Here is a 22,683-nt window from a genome sequence, read left to right on the forward strand (position 1 = left end):
ATCCGTTCTGAACGGATCCGATCATATTAATGCAGACGGAGGCTCCGTTCAGTACGGATCCGTCTGCATTAATAACTTAGAAAATTTTCTAAGTGCGCAAGATGCCTGAGCGGATCCGTCCAGACTTTCAATGTAAAGTCAATGGGGGACGGATCCGCTTGAAGATTGAGCCATATGGTGACCTCTTCAAGCGGATCCGTTCCCATTGACTTACATTGTAAGTCTGGACGGATCCGCACGCCTCCGCACGGCCAGGCGGACAGCTGAACGCCAGCTGTCCGCCTGTCCGTGCGGAGGCGAGCGGAGCGGAGGCTGAACGCCGCCAGACTGATGCAGTCTGAGCGGATCCGCTCCATTCAGACTGCATCAGGGCTGGACGGAGGCGTTCGGGTCCGCTCGTGAGCTCCTTCAAACGGAGCTCACGAGCGGACCGACGAACGCTAGTGTGAAACTAGCCTTACAGACAGAATTAGACTGGGATATGCACAGTAGCGTGTGTGTGAAGTTATTGAGAATGACCCTATGTGTACCTTGAATCTTATATACCCTTTTAGGGATAGATTTAAAGTAGGTCTGATACAGCAGAAACCACTAATTTAGGAAATTGCTAAATTGGGAATTGTATTTCAACCCAGAACAAAAACTGTGCTTTGAAGGACACTAAATAACTTGCCCAGCCACAGCAATAACCACAGATTTAGCCGACTATAAATTCGAGGCCTATTATTTAGGCGCTGGGTGACAGGTATACGTTTACAGTCAGAATTAGACTGGGATATGGCCAAAAAATAACCACACTATTGATGGTTAAATGCACTTGGTGTGACAGCTTGACCCTGATGTAGGATATAACCAAAAAACAACCACACTGTTGAGGGTTAAATGCACTTGGTGACAGCTTGCCCCTGATGTAGTATATGGCCAAAAAATAACCACACTATTGATGGTTAAATGCACTTGGTGTGACAGCTTCACCCTGATGTAGGATATAGCCAAAAAACAACCACGCTATTGAGGGTTAAATGTACTTGGTGGCAGCTTGTGCTGGCGCACCACAAGACACAAAATGGCCGCCGATCACCCCAGAAAAAAGTGAATGAAAAACGCTCTGGGCAGCCTAAAAACAGTGTGCAATTGAATAGCAGCAGTTCAATCATCCACAGCTGCAAATCGATCACTGAATGAAGTCTTTTGGAGGAGTTAATCACTGCCTAATCTCACCCTAACGTCGCAGCTGCAACCTCTCCCTATACTGATCAGAGCAGAGTGACGGGCAGCGCTACGCGACTCCAGCTTAAATAGAGGCTGGGTCACATGCTGCACTGGCCAATCACAGCCATGCCAATAGTAGGCATGGCTGTGATAGCCTCTTGGGGCAAGTAGTATGACGCTCATCCCTAGTTATCACCCAAAGGACTTAACAGGGAATGCAAACTTTTACTATAATCTCTGAAGGGTGTAATGAACCATGAGACTTATTTTATTGTGTTTACTATAGCATTATTTAATGTCACAATGTTTTCATAATGTGTCTGATATATTACCCCTTTCTATTTTCAGATTCGCTAGTCTTGATCCATAATGATCTAGCCATGGGTGAGAACCATACCCCCTCCCCGACCCCCTCCCTCCCATTCTTCCACATCAGCCCTTCCCCCCCCCCCTTTTTTCCTCCCTTACCAAACCCCCCCAATCTTTTTCCCTTCTTTTCCATTTTGCCTTTCCTTTCTCCTTCCCTTTTCCCTTATTCCATGGCTTTATTCTTCTTTCTTCTTATTTTCTGGTCTACCTCCCCCACAATATAACATAATAATGTATATAATATTCCTAATATTTTCTCTATTCATCATCGCATATATCCCCTGTAGCTCCATATCATAATTTCTTCTTTATAATTTTTAACACACCCAGTACTCCTAATATAAATATATCTATCATTAGTTCAAGCTCCGGTTTTAGACTACTTTTTCACATTGGGGTTCCGTCACATCGCTTTACTATACACCTTAGCAGCGCCTATAGAGAAGGGCATAGTCTCTGCCCTCCTTTGTCCTCAGATTATGCTATGCGCATGCGCCTGTTCTTTGACAACACTGATGCATGATGTCAGATATCCCGTCCCTTAGTAATCGCATTCAATGATAATGCGCATGCGCGCCGTCTGCTGATGTCAGACCTAGGCGCCACCTCATGAGAGACGCTACATCTTACACCTGAATATAATGGCCGCAATAGCGTACGGACGCACACCTCCAGAGCAGACCCTGTATATCCAAAGTCACAGGTAAGGCCCCCCTGGCATATAGTAGTACATTAGTCATACTTCTCAAAGCCTTCATGAACGCAGCGTCTATATTATGCCTTGCCTTAGGAACATCATTCATGTCATTTTATACTTTACTTTATACTTTCCTTACACTGTCTCTTTATACTACTCCTCTGGGTGCCATGTAATTGTATCCCTGGATAACTTAGCCTACCTTTTCCATATAATGACTCATTCACTGTGTATCACCCCCCCCCCCCCCCCCAACCATTTAATGCTCCTCACTTTCCAAAATGATCCCCGAGTCCGTATATATGCCTCCTATAGTTATTACTAATATCTACTATTTAAATGCAATGATCACGAGTATTTATTTATGCACCAAGGTACCAACAGTATGTTTTACATTCTATTATTGTACATGTTGTATATATTTGCTACTTTCCAGTAATCTCACTCTGGTTTTGCAATTTTTACTCCCCTTATTTTTTTCATTCCCGCCCTGCACCACTGAGCGGTTGCTGTTTGTTGGTTCAGATTTAGATTCCTAAACTATATTATGACACTGTCCTACAGCGATATATACAGGTCCTTCTAAAAAAATTAGCATATTGTGATAAAGTTCATTATTTTCTGTAATGTACTGATAAACATTAGACTTTCATATATTTTAGATTCATTACACACAACTGAAGTAGTTCAAGCCTTTTATTGTTTTAATATTGATGATTTTGGCATACAGCTCATGAAAACCCAAATTTCCTATCTAAAAAAATTAGCATATTTCTTCCGACCAATAAAAGAAAAGTGTTTTTAATACAAAAAAAGTCAACCTTCAAATAATTATGTTCAGTTATGCACTCAATACTTGGTCGGGAATCCTTTTGCAGAAATGACTGCTTCAATGCGGCGTGGCATGGAGGCAATCAGCCTGTGGCACTGCTGAGGTGTTATGGAGGCCCAGGATGCTTCGATAGCGGCCTTAAGCTCATCCAGAGTGTTGGGTCTTGCGTCTCTCAACTTTCTCTTCCCAATATCCCACAGATTCTCTATGGGGTTCAGGTCAGGAGAGTTGGCAGGCCAATTGAGCACAGTAATACCATGGTCAGTAAACCATTTACCAGTGGTTTTGGCACTGTGAGCAGGTGCCAGGTCGTGCTGAAAAAGGAAATCTTCATCTCCATAAAGCTTTTCAGCAGATGGAAGCATGAAGTGCTCCAAAATCTCCTGATAGCTAGCTGCATTGACCCTGCCCTTGATAAAACACAGTGGACCAACACCAGCAGCTGACATGGCACCCCAGACCATCACGGACTGTGGGTACTTGACACTGGACTTCAGGCATTTTGGCATTTCCCTCTCCCCAGTCTTCCTCCAGACTCTGGCACCTTGATTTCCGAATGACATGCAACAGTCCAGTGCTGCTTCTCTGTAGCCCAGGTCAGGCGCTTCTGCCGCTGTTTCTGGTTCAAAAGTGACCTGGGGTATGCGGCACCTGTAGCCCATTTCCTGCACACGCCTGTACACGGTGGCTGGATGTTTCTACTCCAGACTCAGTCCACTGCTTCCGCAGGTCCCCCAAGGTCTGGAATCGGTCCTTCTCCACAATCTTCCTCAGGGTCCGGTCACCTCTTCTCGTTGTGCAGCGTTTTCTGCCACACTTTTTCCTTCCCACAGACTTCCCACTGAGGTGCCTTGATACAGCACTCTGGGAACAGCCTATTCGTTCAGAAATTTCTTTCTGTGTCTTACCCTCTTGCTTGAGGGTGTCAATGATGGCCTTCTGGACAGCAGTCAGGTCGGCAGTCTTACCCATGATTGCGGTTTTGAGTAATGAACCAGGCTGGGAGTTTTTAAAAGCCTCAGGAATCTTTTGCAGGTGTTTAGAGTTAATTAGTTGATTCAGATGATTAGGTTAATAGCTCGTTTAGAGAACCTTTTCATGATATGCTATTTTTTTGAGATGGGAATTTGGGGTTTTCATGAGCTGTATGCCAAAATCATCAATATTAAAACAATAAAAGGCTTGAACTACTTCAGTTGGTGTGTAATGAATCTAAAATATATGAAAGTCTAATGTTTATCAGTACATTACAGAAAATAATGAACTTTATCACAATATGCTAATTTTTTGAGAAGGACCTGTATTGTCTACTTCAATTATAATCTCAAGCTTTGCATCACTGTTCCATCCATAATACTTATCATTTTACTATGTATTCTTTACAGATCCCTTGATAAAGGTCGACACCGACCGAAACGTTGGGGTTGTACTGCTTAACTAATTATATTGCTTGAATAATTGCTCTGGATGGAACAAAAAATGATGTACAAACTACTATGAATTAAAAACGACTAATTGATGAAATGCATATGGTGTGCCGTGGATTTCTCCTGTGAATCTATTGACGCCTGTCCTCTACGAGCACCCACCATCTAGGGTGTGCAGATCTCATATTTTCTCTTGTGGACTGTATATCAGGCAGCCAATCACTAAACATCAACACTCACCGCAGGAAAGCTAAGGATTGTGGGGATTGTAGTTTTGTAAGGGAAGATCAGGCGCTATGATAGTCAGTGTGTTGCAGGCTCACACAGGAGCTAGACAAATGGGTTGCAAGGTAAAACTCTGGTTATATGTATAGGTATGGGTTCTGGTTGGGTCACAGCTTGCAGCCTTAATGCAGTTACTTTACCAGAATACGCCTTAAAGTTATTAGTTACCTTCTCTGGTAACTGCGACTCCACTTCTTTTTTCAACCGTCTCAACAAGAAGGGGCGTAGCACTTTATGCAGACGGCGGATGATCAATATAGTTTCTTCTTCATTCAAATCCACCTAGCAGCATGACCAAAAATATATTAATATCAAGACTGAACCTAAGATAAAAACCACACAAAGCACTTGGTCACTCTTTATTCAGTACAGTTAAAAAAAAAAAAAAGCTCACTTCTGTAGGAATGGAGGACTCAGAGCCACCATTCTTGAAGATGGTAGAGATTCCAGCTATCAGAGCTTGTAAAATGAAAGAATGTCTCTATAGTAGAGAGTCTAATTAATAAAGGTTTTGGCATATGTTAATAATCTCTGCAAAATCTCTACATTTTAAAGGGGTTGTCCGGGGGGACATTGGTGTAATAGTACTAGAGTGACATACATATTACATACATGCATGTCCTACCTTTGCCACATATGCTGATGCCCCGTTTACATATAGGAAATTCTTAGCCGGAAGTGACCGTTTTCTTATACTCGGTGACGTACCGGGTCCATTGCAGGCGAGCAAAGCCTCTTCTTCCGGCTGCTCAGGGAGCCCGTTGACGTCGCCGGCACTGATGGGCGGGCTTTAGCGCTGCCCTAGCCAGTAAAATGGCTAGGGCAGCGCTAAAGCCCGCCCATCAGAGCCAGTGACGTCACCGAACACACTGCCAAGCGGAAGAGCCCTTGCCCTGCGCGATCTAGCGCAGGGCAAAGATGGGCATCGAAGCATGGGGGGCTGCCTGGGTGAAAATGGAGGTTTGTCCGGGTTCAGCTCTGAACCCGGACAACCCCTTTAAGTAAAGTTGAACCAGAATCTAGTAAAAAACTAATTTTCTTGCACTCCGCACCCCCATATATCCCATGTAATTTGTCCAGACCATTAAAGTACATTAATATGTGTTGAATGGAACCGGTTCCATTCAACACATATTTATGCAGCACAGAATTAGGGGTGTGTCTTCTTGAACCTGTGCACCAACTGTGACAATTCAGAGTGAGCCATCTGCTTATTACCTATTGTGAACATTAAAGTACATTACCCTCTCTCCTGTCATGGCAAAAGGAGCATTGAACCACTGTTCAAAGGTACTGCAGCTTTTAAAGATAGTGGGCAAAAGGAAATTCAAGAGGGCCCAAAGCTCAGGCAGTTTGTTCTGGAGTGGTGTGCCAGTTAGAAGAATACGTCTTGGAGCCACATAATGGGTGTTCAAGACTTGTGTTAACTTGCAGTGGTGATTCTTCATCCTATGGCCTTCATCCACAATCATGTACTTCCATCGTATCTGAATACAAGAAACACATTTAAGCAAAGAGCTCACAGTATAACAATGTTACCACTTAAGCCTACTGGAAGAGTTTTCATCATCTCAAACTCTAACCTGCAGACTTAAAATAAAAAAAATCTGAATTTGGGTCAGAAAACCCAGTCAGAGCTGGAAGCAGCTGGAAAGGATGAGATTTAGCCATTAACTGTAAACTTGCCAGACGTCTTTCAAATAAGGCAACATGACTGTCCGTCAAGTCACTCAAGGGGCAATGCAATGCATCTTGAGTGCAATTATCAAGACAGAATGTAGCAACTGTGTTACAAGAACAGAATACATACAATAAATATATTTTATCAGCAGCTTGCATAATGCTTCACGAATGAAAAATTTGGACAACTATCCAAAGCACCTTCCCAGGATGCAACTGTTTTGCCAGACCAAGTTTTTGCCAACTACTTCAAATGAAATCAATTGAATGCCTGAGTAAGTCCTCATCGACTCTTATTCATGCATTAATGAGATTATAACACAATCCAGGCGTAGAAAAAACCCAAAAGGAGGAATGTGCAATTTGTAACACCATCTAAAAAGAATAGTCAGGGAGCACAAAAAGCTCTAATTTCCAGTAATGATTGAAGCAACTAAGCAACTTTGTGCCCACAGGGCCTATGCAATTGTCTTGAGTGTCTATATGGTGATATCATTCATACTCTTCTACCCATACCTACTTCTTGCAGACCTACAAAATGTATGTTAGGAAGGAGATGGATGGGAGTGTAACTGTAGAATCAGACTACACAGAGCTTGGCTGTAGTCTGTTACCATGGAGACTAAAGAGTGGGTAGACAACGTGGTTTCCTTATTCAATATAGTTTGGTGCAGTAGAACAAATTGGCTTATGAATGCTTACATATAGATCTTGCAAACAAAAAAGGAATCAAGACCATCAGAATCATTGTTATAAATATTTTCAATTTGGATGCATTGGGGTAATAAAAAAAAATGTAAGCCATATCATCAGTTTGTTAAGAATTTAGCTATAATGAGTGTTAATAAGCTGTCAGGAATTCAGAGATAAGGGCTATACATCCAGAAGTCAGAGCAGCAACCCGACAGGTTCAGTGTGGAACTGAAAGCAAGATACTCTGTAGTTAGGTTGAAACTTAACCCTGCAGGAGGAAGAAAAAAAAAAAAAAAAAAAAAAAAAGCTAAAATGCTTAATGTCAATTGAAAAAATTGTTTAGCCCAAAATTTGTAAAATGCAATCATAAAAAATTGCCTCAGAAGGTGTTCATAGCTTTTAGGTAAATATATTTAGACAGAGATGTGCAATCAAAAGCTTATATCAGACGGCAGATAATTACTGAGGAGCAGATTGCTGCATATAATAGCGGTGGTCTCCTCCACTGATGAGCAGGCGATTGCCGGGAAGGAACGCTAGATGATCTGCAGGTCTAATATAAGCTTAACGGCGATGTTCATATGTCCATGCAGTGCACAAAAGGTGTGCACACTGAAAAATAGAACAGTAAATCTTTATTGTACTAAAGACAGCCACACTTTATTAAACACAAAAAAAGACCCCTCAGAAAGCCGTTTCAGACAGCGATAAGTATGGAGATACTTCAGTCATGCTCCATCACACTGGCCTAAGATCATCTCTTATACCTTGTTTGTTCATTTATATAAAAATAGGCAATAAAGCTTAACATTTTTTCCTGCATTGTTTGAATGTCTGAATATTTCGGTGTGGAGTTTATTTTATCCCATGAATGGTTTGCACCTTGCACTCTGAAGTTATTGTATATGGTATTGTGTATTTTGGAGGGACCTTTTGTTGCCCATATTTTATGGTTGTAGTAGCCTGGTGTGACTACCCTGTTTGGGGTTAGCCCTTCTGAGGAGCCTCATTATCTGTATGATCCCTAAACTACCCTTGCATCATCAAGTGTCATTTTCTACTGTACAATAAAGATTTACTGCAAACCCTCCATGTTTGGGTTTGAACACATCATCTTTTGTGTATCTCCTGCATTTTCATGGTGTATATTTATGACTAAAACAGACAGTGCAGTTGTGAACACAGTCTAAACTGATTATATAAGATGACACGGAATGCACTTGCCCAGCTGCATGATCTAATAAAAAGTTCAAAGTTACTGATTGATTCACATGAACTTCTGGACCCAAGACCTTTTTTGCTACCACACACGTTATAGCTAAATAAGTGTATTATGATTGCTTTCAAATATTTTGCCTGTGCATTAGATATAAAAACCAAAATATTAGTAATAATACATTCCAAACATGACAAAAGTTTTTATGTAGACAGAGCCAACTTCAAAAAAAGAAAAAGATGTTAATGGCCGCTTGGCTCCTGCACAACTATGACAACTCAAAATAGAGAGAAATGAATATTACCTTTGCAAGGATGTGCTTGTCTTTAATAATGTATTCGTAGGTTGTCAAGAGGACATTGAATTTTCCACTCCTGAGTTGTGGGACCAGAGAGCGTCTCATTGCAGGAGTTCCCTAAAATGACAAGACATTGGCATGATTCTCAACACCATTTATAACTCCTGTACCATCTAGATTTGTCAAAAGGTTTCCTTCTGATAGTAGACTCTTGTCTATAGCCTTCATTTTGAAGGGGGTTTCCTATTACTACACAGTAAATCAAACAGTGCCAGTGTGGTTGGACAAAAATATTCCAAGACGCCAAAACCACTATCTGTGAATTATAAAATCACCACACAGATTACAAGCTGAGCTGAGAATTTTAATTGTCAGTCTTGTGTGAAGTATTTTAATTATTTAATACAATAAATGTTACGTTTTATTTTAAACAAACTATCACACGTGTCAATCCAGAGACAGCCATTGATCTCACTGATCATTTGAAAATTCAAAAAAATTGTGTCTCAACACGTTGTGAAGGGTCACCCATAATAGAAATGGACCCTTAGTTTGTCCCACATTACAATACTGCTGGTATATATAAACTACACATATCAAAGAAATCCCAGCCTTTGTTAGTCCCAGGGTGGCAGTATAAAACTGTCAAAACTGGCTAAAGGCGAGATGCTTCCCATCACAGTGCAGAATGGGTTAAACAGCTGGCATTTTCTTTGACGACTTTTGGTGTGCTTTCACACGTGGCAAGGATTGTGTTCCACAACATTTTCTGCAAATGAAAATCGGTTCCATTCATTTGAATGTGGTTGTTTTGGCAGGAAGCACATGAATTGCTGCAAATTTCATACAGGTGAAAGGAATGGATTTTTAGTAGCAGAAAATTTTCTGCAACAAAATCGGATGCGTGTGAAGACATCCTTAGGCTACCTGCACAGCACATGGATGCGGGGTTTAACAGAAAGTCATTTTCCAAAGGAGTTGTCCAAAATAAAAGGAGGAATCTGATTGGTTGCTATGGGCAACTAAGCCAGTTCTACTTTACACCAGTTTGATAAATGACCCCCTTTGTGTGTTAATTGCATTTTTTGGTGCGGATTTGATGTAGATTTTCCACAAATCTCACCCCTGCATTGAAACTGGGGAAATTCAGCAAAAAAATTAAAACAAAAAATAAAAAAAAACACAACACACATGCGACGAGTTTCAAAAAACACAGAGCAGGTCAATTTCCACACAGAAAAAGAGAAAAAAAATAAGAGCAAAGTGTACATGAAATTTGTCTCGTCTCCTTCACTTTGCTGGTTCTGTATTATACGGTGTTTTTTTTCCCCCACAAGAAACTGCGCTGAAAACATGTCCATAATCTGCAATGTGTGCAGGTAGCCTTATAGTGGTGAAGGGCCTTTGTGATAACACGCACACCGCATGATGGTCACTTCTGCAACCTTAATCATTCTGATAGTAATTACTCTTATCTGCTGTGCTGAAGCAGGGTCTTGTAGGGTCTTGAGGGAAGGAGGAAAATAGAGAGAAAAAAAAAACAAAAAACATATGCAAACAATAAGCTTTCCAATCTACAAAGTTCTTACTTTGCAGAACACAAACCTTGTAAGCGATCTTCACCACAGTAGGAGCCCATTTATCAAACTCATACTGCCAGTTCGATAATGTCCTAAACAAGAAACAACATAAAGTAACACAGGACATAAAAGATAATTACAGGGGTTATCCAGCAACAGAAAAAAAGTTCTTTAGCCGTTTATCAACTGCAAATTAGGCTTACTAATGTATTTTCATTTTGAAAACCGCAGTTAGCCTAATTTTTTACCCCTTTTTGCACTCCTGGAAGCTCCACGCCCACTTTCATTCTGACACAGGCAGAAAACCATCAGAAGGAAGAGCTTAGATCAACCTGATTATTGTTATTTGATCTCAATACAGCAATGTCTCTTTGAAATGTATGTTCATACATACCAGAGAAAAAAAATAAAAAGAGCTCCAAGCACTATAAAGTTATATTAAAAGGAGTCTTCCCATCTCAGACAATGGGGGCATAGAGCTGGGGCCCGCATCTAGCTCGTAAACCGGAGAATGGAGGGCACCGCGCATGTGCGTCTGCCCTCCATTCATTTCTATGGGGCCGCAAAAATAGCCAAGCACTTGGCTATTTCTGTTGACCCCAAGTGAATGGAAGTGGTGGCCACGCAAGCGCGGTGCACTCCCATTCATTTCTATGGGGATTCCGAAAATAGCCGAGTGCGCTGCTTGGCTATTTTTCGGCAAGGCAATAGGAACAATTGGTGGTGGCTGGACCTGGCACTGCCAGCCACCTATTTGCCGGCTTCGTTTAGACATAGGTGCGGGTCCAAGAGATGGGACCCGCACCTGTCAGACAATGGGGGCATATCCTAGTAAAATACCCCCAATGTCCGAGATAGGAATACTCCTTTAAAATATTAATCTGACCTAAAACAGTATGAGTATAAGCAGTGGAAATTCACTTTAACGCTCCAGACATTACAGTTCCTGAGTCATGGAGGTGATTATTGCTATATGCACCAATGTGACAGATTATTTTGGTTTTGCTTTTGCCAAAATAATCAGGATTAAAATAAAATATCTGCAAAATATTTCATCTAAACAATATCTGAGCAATCAAATTAAGGATCTGAATACTCAGGTGAACTAACCTGCACATAAGAAATGTGAGAAACATCTTTTACATGATATTTAAATGTAAAAAATTCTGCATTCAATCTTGAAAGATTTTGATAAAATCAACTTGCACCATTACATGCTAATGGACTTAAACCTATCTAAAGAACACTGGGATGAAAAAAAAAATCTGGTGAGAGTAAGAAATGTTCTACTTACGAGAGTGGAACAATAATGAGATAGGGGCCATTAAGTCTTTTGTGCTCCATCAGATAGGTTATGAGTGCAATAGTCTGAATTGTCTTTCCAAGCCCCATTTCATCAGCAAGAATTCCATTTAAATTGTTGTTATAGAGAGAAACCATCCATTCCAAGCCCTGGACCTGAAATTGCAAAGCAAAACGACACAAATAAAAATCGCACATCTCCCCAGAATGGCACACGAGTGCAGAAAACCTGAACACTACTGTAAAAGCACAAGCGCTATTTAAAGGGGGTTCTCCCAGCGGTAGATTTTGCGTTCTCTTGTTAGATTACACAAAACATACATTTTTAAATTGAATATTTTAAACATACTCTTGTGTCTAATGCAGTTACCTACTTGTTATAAAGCCTCCTGGGGCACTTTTGATTCTCTCTCAAGAACATCACCCACCCAGATCATCTTGTATAAGTGCAGTAGAGCAATTCCTACTATTGTACAGACCAATAAGAATCAGAATACTATAAGGCCTCATGCACATGACAGTAAAAAATGGCTGTGTGACGGCTTTGTCCGTTTCCACGGCCAGTCAGATCCCATTGAAATCAAATGGGACAGTTTTTAGGGTATTTTCACACTAGCGTTGTTTAAATCCGGCGTTCAATTACGACACCGCAACTGTCCGCCGGATACGGAAAAACGTGTGAAAACGGATTACATTTGAACCCTGATCAGGATTTTGATCACAATGAACAAATGCATTGGAAAAAACGGATCCGCCATTTATGGACTTTAACTTTTTTTTTTCACATTTTTCGGGTTTAACATGCAAAAGCCAGATCCGGTTTGACTGAACACACGGTGCCGGACCCGGCGTTAATGCAAGTCAATGGGGAAAAAAAAAGGATCCGGCGTTCAGTGTTCAGGATTTTTGGCCGGAGGTAAAAATACAGCATGCTACGGTTTTCTCTTTTGCCTGATCAGTCAAAACGACTGATCTGAAGACATCCTGATGCATCCTGAACGGATTACTCTCCATTCAGAATGCATGGGGATAAAACTGATCAGTTCTTTTCCGGATTTGAGCTCATAGGACGGAACTCAATGCCGGAAAAGAAAAACGCTAGTGTGAAAGTACCCTTAACGGCCGCTTAGACAGGAGTGCACCCATCAAAAAACGGGTAAACTTTAACAATCTGACTATTTAGGGGTTAAAAAAAAACCTTCATCTCATTCACTTGATTGCACTGCAGCAGTCTCTCCTCCCTTCATTGAGCAGGACCTGCCAAAGGACCTGTGATATGCGCGATGACTTAGCCACGTGGGAGCGCACGGTGACGTAATCGCACACATCGCAGGGCAGATACTGTTCAATAAAGAGAGAAGAGACTGAAGCAGCATGATCAAGTGGGCAAGGAGAGTTGTTATTTTTTTTGTCATATCAACTTAAAAAACTGCTGGGGGCCTCTATGGGGGCATATTTTACACAATGTGGGAAATTATTTAAGCAAGGGGCCTGCATTGGGACATTATTAAAGCTGGAGGCAGTAGAAAAAAAAAAAAAGTTGAGGGCAGTTTAAAAAAAATATAAAATAAATATATATATATTAAAAATTTTGTGGACTAACCTGTAAAATCTCTTTCTCGCTAAGTTCATTAGGGGACACAGGACCGTGGGTATAGCAGCTGCTGCTGCAGTCGCTAGGAGGTGACACTAGGCTAAAAAGTGTTAGCTCCTCCTGCCAGCTATATCCCCTCCAGCCTGGAGAGAGCATATCAGTTTGTGCACAAGCAGTAGGAGGAAAAGAAATGAAATAACTTAACAACCAGTGGGTCCGAACCCAAAACTGAGGACCTAACCAGTTAATCCCTTCAGGACTTAACGCACTAGGACGAACATTCTCGTCCTAGGGTTAACGCGCTGCCCCACAACTGCTGCAGCAATCTGCCAGCATCGGTGAAAACACAAATACCGGCGGATTAACCACCTGTATGCCGTGGCGATACTTAAAAGTAGACATATTAAGTATCGCCACGTCCGTATCGACCGGCGCTATAAACATAACACATGACCTAACCCCTCAGATAAACACCGTAAAAATAAAAACTGTGCTAAATAATTGTTTTGTCACCTTACATCACTAAAAATACAACAAAAAGCGATCAAAAAGGCGTATGCCCGCCAAAATAGTGCCAATCTAACCGTCACCTCATCCTGCTAAAAATTAGCCACTACCTAAGACAATCGCCCAAAAAAAAAAAAAAAAAAAAAAACTATGGCTCAGAATATGGAGACACTAAAACATCATTTTTTTTGTTCTAAAAAAGCTGTTATTGTGTAAAACTTAAGTAAATAAAAAAAGTATACATATTAGGTATCGCCGCGTCCATAATAACATGCTCAGAAAATGGATGCACACACTGATGCAAAATGGCCATGAAAAACTGACAGTGTGCATGTAAGCCTAAGTGGCTTCAGCTAAATCTGAACAAGTATTGTGGATGATCCGAGAGAAAAACAAAAACAAAAAAACACCACCAGGAGGTACCATAACAAGTAGTAAACCACAACATCTAACCACCAAAGAGCATGTTTTCCAAATGATTCCAACAGAAATACTGCTCTTTTTTGTATGAACTAAAAAAAGAAAATGGCAGATCAAATAAAAAAACTAAATGCTGTTCAAAAGGGGCCAATGTCAGGTTTCAGCTTTGAACTAAGGCTACTTTCACATTAGCGTTCGGGGCTCCGCTTGTGAGTTCCGTTTGAAGGCTCTCACAAGCGGCCCCGAACGGATCCGTCCAGCCCTAATGCATTCTGAGTGGATGCGGATCCGCTCAGAATGCATCAGTCTGGCAGCGTCTGTCCTCCGCTCAGCCTGGCCGTGCGGAGGCAAACGGATCCGTCCAGAGTTACAATGGAAGTCAATGGGGGCGGATCCGTTCGAAGGTGACACAATATGGTGCATTTTTCAAACGGATCCGTCCCCCATTGACTTTTAATGTAAAGTCTGGACGGATCCGTCTGAATACAAAAATTGTACTTAGACTTTTTAAGTGAAATATAATGCAAACGGTTCCGTCTGAACGGATACCAACGTTTGCATTATAGGAGCGGATCAGTCTGTACAAATACCAGACGGATCCGCTCCGAACGCAAGTGTGAAAGTAGCCTAACACCGGCTGCAGCATTTTGGGAAACTGATGCAAAAAAACAATGGCACAGAAAAATCTAAACACCGAAAGTGAACCACCCCGAAAGGATGTGTTGCCTTTAACTGTAATTTTGTCTCACTGCTAAAATGAATTTCTATTATAGTAGTATGAGTCTACTGTGAGGCTCAGTGTGAAAACTGCATTCTTTCAGGATTATTCTATTTTTAATATGGATAGTAACATGGAAAATATAACTTTAAAGACATTTACACAATAGGTCATTTTTGGGTGATCATTTAAGTAATATGACTGTAAGCATACTGCCCAGACAAATCTAGAACATTCTGCAGAAGCAATAGTTAAAGGGTTTTTCTCATCTGGAGATTTATGGCTTATCCGCAGGACATGCTATGAATGTCTGATAGGAGGGTGTTCCACCTGTGGAGTAAAAATGCCATGCGGGTCCACCTCTCTATTCAGAGCAGCTGCAAAAGGAGGGTCGGGAGACCCCTGTTCTTAAGATGGGTGCGGTTGTGGCATATCCAGTGGCTATGCCACAAGTGCCCAGATGGGAATAACCTTTTAAAGTTAAGCCTCCAATGGTTTCCTTTAGCCATTTTCTGATAATACAGCGAGTCTAAACATACACAGCCTAGTACTGCAGGTCAGTCTCATTCTGCAGATTATAAAAGCCCTATGAATCAGAGCCAATTCCCTTAGATCTTTATTTCTGAAATTACAGTTTCTTCCAAACTGTGTACGTTTGGATTCACTGCTGACACATTTAGCAAACTTGTCTTACAATAACTACATAAAAGTTAGAAAGAAATAGGCATGAATGCTGGCAGAGCATACAGAACATACTGTACCTGGTAATGCTTAAGGGAACCGTTGACGAGAAAGGATGATTGCTTCTCCACCCTTTCTATGATTGCATGAGCCACTCCATAATATGACTGAGATTGTTCGGCATCAGCCTGCAAACTATACTCATCATCAACATCTTGCTTTGCAGTCCTGAAGTACCAATGAACAATATGTTAGATTTGAATTGGTGATTAAAATAAAAAATAATAATCTCACATTTACTGGAATATAAAACTGCAATCAAATGTGCCAGAATTTTTATTTTTATTGCAAAAAGCAAAAGGTCCAAGAAGCAGTTCTGCCTTTACAAACCATTAAAACTAAATAATATAATAAGTGATAAAAAAAAGATCTTAAATAACATGAAAGCAAACTTAACGAGATGGTTTATGCACTAGCATTACTAGAATGTCCTTGAAGCCATATTGAACCTAAATAAATATATTGGGCAAAAATTATACATCATATGGCCTCCACACATATAGACAACCCCATAACTTTCTAGCCAGGTAATTCAAGTAGTAAAATATATATCATTAAAAAAACTGGTAAAAAGCCTACATTAAAAAAAATCCAAAATTTGGTGAAAATTCTGAAAAAATTAGCCATTTTCAAAATGTTAATTTCTCCGCTTTTAAGACGGATAGTGATACTTCATAAAATAGTTAAGGTATTACTTTACATTCTCCATATGTCTACTTTTTGTTGCCATCATTTAAAAAATGTCATTTTTTTTTCCAGGATGTTAGAAGGCTTAGAAGCAAATTTCCAAAACCCACTTTTTTAAGGACCAGTTCAGTTATGGAGTCACTTTGTGTAACTTGCATAGTAGAACCCACCCATAAATGACCCAATTTTAGAAACTACACCCCTAAAAGGTATTCAAAACTGATTTTACAAACATTATTAACCCTTTAACAAGAATTAAAGGGTTTCTACCACTTGCTTTGCACCCATTTCGTTTTCAGACACTAGCGATCCGCTAGTGTCTGATGTACAATACAAGCTAAGTATTATCTTATTCTGTCCGGCCGTTTTGTTTAAAAAAGCACTTTTATATTTATGCAAATGAGCCTCTAGGTGCTATGTGGGCGTCTTTCCAGCACCTAGAGGCTCCGTCTACCTTCCTAAACTGCCGCCCAGCTCGTCGCTCCAGACCGCCCTTCTAGCGAATTCGATCCTCCCCCTGCTCCTGGCGTCTGAAATCTCGCGCCTGCGCCGTCCGTCTCTGCATTCGGCGCAGTGGAAATGTCTGAGCGCTCCCTGCTCAGACATTTCCACTGCGCCGAATGCCGCTGAATGCAGACGCCAGGAGCAGGGGGAGGATCGAATTCGCTAGGAGAAGGGCGGTCTGGAGCGACGAGCTGGGCGGCAGTTTAGGAAGGTAGATGGAGCCTCTAGGTGTTGGAAAGACGCCCACATAGCACCTAGAGGCTCATTTGCATAAATATAAAAGTGCTTTTTTAAACAAAACGGCCGGACAGAATAAGATAATACTTAGCTTGTATTGTACATCAGACACTAGCGGATCGCTAGTGTCTGAAAACGAAATGGGTGCAAAGCAAGTGGTAGAAACCCTTTAACTGAAATTGGAGTGGAAATTTTAAAATTTTATTTTTTTATTTAGATTTTCCATTTAAATCCAATTTTCCTGTGACCCAGCAAGGGTTAACAGTCAAAGAAACCTCAATATTTATTACCCTGATTCTGCACTTTACAGAAACACCCCATATGTGGTTGTAACCTGCTGTATGAGCACATGGCAGGGTGCAGAGGGAAAGGAGCGTCGTATGGTTTAACGGAGGGCAGATTTTGCTGGTATTGTTTTCAGGTGCCATGTCACATTTGAAGACACCCTGAGGTACCCCTAGAAAGAAAACCCAAAAGTGACCCCATTTTGGAAACTACACTCCTCAAGAAATAAATCTATTGGTGAAGTGAATGCTTTGACCCAACAAGCGTTTCATAAAATTTTTAAACTAATGGCTGTAAAAATTAAAAAAATTTACTTTTATTTCTACTATAAAGTTGCTTTAGCCCCAAATTTTCCATTTTTACAAGGGGTTACACCCCACAATTTGTTATGCATTTTTTCAAGAATACGGAAACAACCCTATAGGTGGTCATATAGCTGTTTGGGGACCTAGCAGCATTCAGAAGGGAAGGAGCAGCATCTGTATTTTCTAACATGATTTACTGAAATTAGTTTAGGGCCCATAACATTTTAATTTTTTTCACCAATGTAGTTGTGTGAGGGCTTGTTTTTTATGGGAGGGGCTGTAGTTTTTATTGGTATCCTTTTTGTTTACATATGTTTTTTTGATCACTTTTTATACCATTTTTTGTGGAGGTGAAGTGGGCAAAAATGAGATTTTTGTGAACTCACCTGTAAAATCTCTTTCTCGCTTAGTTCATTGGGGGACACAGGACCGTGGGTATAGCTGCTTGCTGCCACTAGGAGGCGACACTAGGCTAAAAAACGAGATTTTTGTATAACTTACCAGTAAAATCTCTTTCTCGCTCTTCCTTGGGGAAACAGAAGACCTTGGGTATAGTTCAGCTCCCTAGGAGGCGTGACACTAAGTGAAAACTGTTAAGCCCCTCCTCCAGCAGCTATACCCTCAGCCTGGGGAGAGAGACTGCCAGTTGCGTGTCCAAGTATTGAGAAAAGGCAATGTCCAACAAGTGGAACCAACAAACCAACGGGGTAAACCAAGTCCGGAAACGTGTAGAAAAAAAACCAATGAATGGGTGGGTGCCGTGTACCCCAAGGAAGAGCGAGAAAGATTTTACTGTTAAGTTATACAATAATCTTGTTTTCTCGTCCATTTTCCTTGGGGGACACAGAAGACCTTGGGATGTCCGAGAACAGTCCAGGGAGGGGGGGGGGGGGCACAGCACCCGAAGGCATCAAGTAACCGCCGCCTCCAAAACCAGGAGGCCCAAGGCAGCATCCGCCAAAGCTCGAGTATGCACCCTGTAGAACTTGGTAAGGCGTGCAAGGAAGACCGGTGGCCGCCTTGCACAATTGCGCGGCCGAAGTCCAATGTCTCCGGCCCAGAAGGCACCGACCGCTCTGGTGGAATAAACGGTCACACCAAAGGCGGAACCCTGCCCTTGGTACGGTAACCTCAGCAATAGCCATTCTGAGGGGCTGGTCACGCACAAGGCCAGCGCCGTATCCAATGGGAGTGCAAGCATTCCACCCATGGAAGAGGGTCATGCTCATGGCCAGCAACGTATCTGGTGAGAGTGCAGTATTCCACCCAGAAAGGGGGGTCATGCACATGGCCAGCATCGCATCTGGTGAGAGTGCAAGCACCCCGCCATGGATGGGGGTCATGCACATGGCCAGCAACGTACGGCGAGAGAACAACCACAGTCACTGAGAGTGTATGTAGGCCGCCTGAGGGAAGGAGGCATGCCCATGGCCGGCAGTGAATCCAGTGACAGTGCAGCACACCGCCCATGGAAAGGAGGTCATGCACATGGCCGGCAGCGGATCCAGTGAGAGTGCAAGCACCCCGCCATGGAAGGGGGTTCATGCACATGGCCGGCAACTTATCGGCAAGAGAACAACCCCAGTCAGTGAGAGTATGTATGCCGCCTGAGGGAAGGTGTTGTGCCTTTTCATAGGTAAATACATTGATATCCAATTCATTTTAGTCAAGATGAATGTTCATTACCTTTAAGAGCCATGCTCGACTATAGTTACAATTTTGTATGTCTTGAGTAAGGTCGCACAAAGGTTTCTGCCCTTCAATGTTATTCTTCTCATGAATGTACCGGTCTGAGAAGAATCCTCCTTGTCTACTTTTAAATTTATGATGGAAGATAAAGATAAGCTCTATGCAGCTGGTGATAATTACCTATACAATTAGGCATTTATTAATGAAGCAAAATATATAATATGTATGTATTCATTTAATGAGCCTTAGTCCTTAGCATAGGACAATTAGTAGAACATATAATATATATTATATTATACGGTTATATGTTATGAAGACGACATGTATCCAGTATATTATATATATTTCTCATTAGGAGAATATTCGTCTCTAAAAGAGTGTCTGTGAAGATGTGTTTTGTAACCATGAATCACATCTTTTGGTGTGACAAGAGGAGGTACTGATATCTCTGAGAAAGCAAAGCCATTGAAGTTATTTATGATCCATAAAAAAACAGTGTGAGAAACATTCAGAGAGACGCCTAGAGGTCTGTCTCTAATTGCTACAAGTGTCAGAATTAATCCCTATAGCTTTGAATTAAAGCTTTTAAGGTCAAAATGTATAGAATACATTTTATTCAGACTTCCATAAGTTAACCCTTTATACTATGATGTAAATAGCTTACACGGCAGTGCCACCTAGGTATGAGTAGGTGACATTACAACAGTAGCAAAAGTGCATTCTGGGTAAGGTTATGATGTCATATTTCGTATCAATAGTCACACCCATCCGACAGTGATTGGAAAGTTCCAAACTAGGAAGGTGTGTCTAACTGATAAGTTTGTGATCATAAACCATACACAGGGGAGAGAAACACACACAAGAAAAGGAGGAGAAGGAGACAAGTTGAGCTCTCTAGAGGTGTCTATCAGGATGAAAGCCATGGTTACATGCGCTATGATGGACCACCCAGCTTTCCTAGGAGCAGAAGTAAGATTTCTACTAGGACTTGGTAAGAGACACAGAAAATGATATTTCATTTTATTAAGACTAATTTGATAGTGTGGGTGAAATTATACCATCTAGATTGGCGAATAAATACATTAATTAATCGATCATCTCCATATTTGAGATGTAGTCTTAGGATATTGTGAGACTTCATTCTACCTGCAGAAGAATCAAGACTCAATCTAGCAAAGCATTAAATAATTGCTTAGAGATATATATATATATATATTTATTGATAGAACATTCTTCGCCAAGCTAAGTGATGGATTCCCACAGGAAAGACTTATTTCAAGTCCTTCCCATTTAAGATATGATCTAGCAATGATCCTAGATCCCTGTTATTTGTCTTAATAGTCTTACCAAAGTTATATGTGTGAAAATAGTCCAGGATGGGGCGGAAGGATACAGTTATCTCTTCTAAGTTATATCCTTGAATGGATTTTCCCATCTTGAAGTCATGTGATGTATAGTTGGTTAGAAGGGGGCAGAATGTATTTAGCATTCCATATTGATGTCTAGGATTAGACATGCCCGTCCTGATATCATGAGGTTTTCTCTGAACAGAAGTAATATATATAAAAACTTATGTTCCTACTTTGATATCCTAACCTAATAATAGCTTGGTTATAATGTGGCAAGTTATTTCCATTCACATGTATTGTTAAGCTTGTAATGCTTTATATTAATGCTATATATATTCATTTGCATGTATCATTGTGTTTATTTACTTATATATGTTTATAACCTTGTAACCAATAAATCAGCATATTTTTATAAACCTGTGTATTATTGTATAATGCAGAACTACATGTTTTATCATTAACGTCATCTCACGTCAAAAAGAACTTATTTATCTGAGGAAATAGTCGGACTCAGATGTGAATTATATCAATTAGGTTGTCTACAATTCACCAGGTCATGATTTTAAGAAATTATGACAAATTTTTCAAACACGACAAAGGAGGCAGCATACCGCCTATGGAAGGGGGTCCTGCACATGGCCGGCAACGAATCCAGTGAGAGTGCAGCATACCGCCTATGAAAGGGGGTCGTACACATGGCCGGCAGGGAATCCAGTGAGACTGCGGCATTCCGCCTATGGAAGGAGGTCATGCATATGGCCGGCAGCGAATCCAGCGAGAGTGCAGCGTTCCGCCTATGGAAGAGGGGTCGTGCACATGGCCAGCACCGTATCCGGTGAGTGTGCAGAATTCCGCCTATAGAAAACGGTCATGCACAAGGCCAGCCCGCAGCCAGGGAGAGTGCAGTATTCCGCCTAGGAAGGGGGTCATGCACATGGCCAGCACCGTAACTGGAGAGGGTGACAAATTCTGCCTATAGAAAGGGCGGCATGCACTTGGCCAGCGCCGTATCCCGGGAGGGGGCAAGGGTCCGCCTAGAAAGGGAACATGCACCTGGCCAGCACCGCGTCATGCCGCCTATGGAAGGGGGCATGCACACGGCCAGCACTACTGAGATCAGGCTGCAGCGTCCTGCGCAGCCAACAAGAATTCCGGAAGAGTCAGGGGCCCGGGAAGGAGGGCCGGAATTGCGGCCCAACAGGCCGAGAAGCCTGGGCCAAAATTCGCAGCGCCGGGGCGACCGTAATGCACCGACGGTCGGAGCATCGCGCTCAAGTACATGCTGGCCCCGGGTGCCCACCCCGCGGGCCGAAAGAGAGGGCCCTGCGCCTCGGCAGCGTCAGGAGCGGGCCCCTCGCCCTGAGCAGCACACCGGTAAGGGGATGGGGGGACCCTGAAACCGGGTGCCCGTGAGGATAGAGGAGGGACGCCGGCATAACCCCTCCATCAGGGGCAGCTAGGTGCGGGCCTCCGGGCCCTGTTGCAGCACTCCGCTCGCAGGGAGAAGAGAGGCAGTGCGACTGAACCTTCAGGAGCGGTGGGGAGACAGCCAGTCTGCAATGTCCTATGGAGGCCAGGAGGGGAGGAGAGGGAGCTGAGAGAAGATTGCAGCCCTGCGGCACCCCAGGGGCCAGTCTAGGTCCAGAGGCACCAGTATGGGGGTCAGGCACGCAGGAGACCGGGGTGGAGGGGGGACGTGGGGCTGGAGAAGCCACTCTCTCACCATCAGCTGTCTTCACCCTCGGTCCGTTCCAGCAGGGTCGCCCCTTCAGCTACTGGCACCGTAGTGGCAGGACGCTGGAAGAGGGACTTAGCGTGTGGGCGACCCTTGCCTCCTTGGACACTAAGCAAAAACTGGCAGTCTCTCTCTCCAGGCTGAGGGTATAGCAGCTGGAGGAGGGGCTTAACAGTTTTCACTTAGCTCTGCTCCCTAGGAGGCGTGACACTATACCCAAGGTCTTCTGTGTCCCCCAAGGAAAATGGGCGAGAAAAAGTGTTAGCTCCTCCCCTGCAGGCTATACCCCCCCCAGCCTGGAAAGAGCATGTCAGTTTGAAA

At 42.3% G+C, this 22,683-nt stretch overlaps 1 protein-coding gene across 3 annotated transcripts in view; it reads right to left on the bottom strand.

Moving 5' to 3' along the window:
* Window positions 1-22,683, bottom strand: part of SMARCA2 (SWI/SNF related, matrix associated, actin dependent regulator of chromatin, subfamily a, member 2) — a 299,308-nt gene that overhangs the window by 153,829 nt on the left and 122,796 nt on the right. For all 3 annotated transcript variants that reach the window (XM_044272604.1, XM_044272612.1, XM_044272595.1), the window contains exons 15-20: window positions 15,592-15,739; window positions 11,584-11,747; window positions 10,315-10,381; window positions 8,716-8,826; window positions 6,067-6,309; window positions 4,991-5,104 (exon numbers count right to left, since the gene is read on the bottom strand). In XM_044272604.1, coding sequence (XP_044128539.1) covers window positions 4,991-5,104; window positions 6,067-6,309; window positions 8,716-8,826; window positions 10,315-10,381; window positions 11,584-11,747; window positions 15,592-15,739 — 847 coding nt within the window. The remainder of the gene's footprint in view (window positions 1-4,990; window positions 5,105-6,066; window positions 6,310-8,715; window positions 8,827-10,314; window positions 10,382-11,583; window positions 11,748-15,591; window positions 15,740-22,683) is intronic.

Source organism: Bufo gargarizans, chromosome 1 (genome assembly GCF_014858855.1).
Source record: "Bufo gargarizans isolate SCDJY-AF-19 chromosome 1, ASM1485885v1, whole genome shotgun sequence".
In the NCBI taxonomy this organism is placed as follows: domain Eukaryota; kingdom Metazoa; phylum Chordata; class Amphibia; order Anura; family Bufonidae; genus Bufo; species Bufo gargarizans.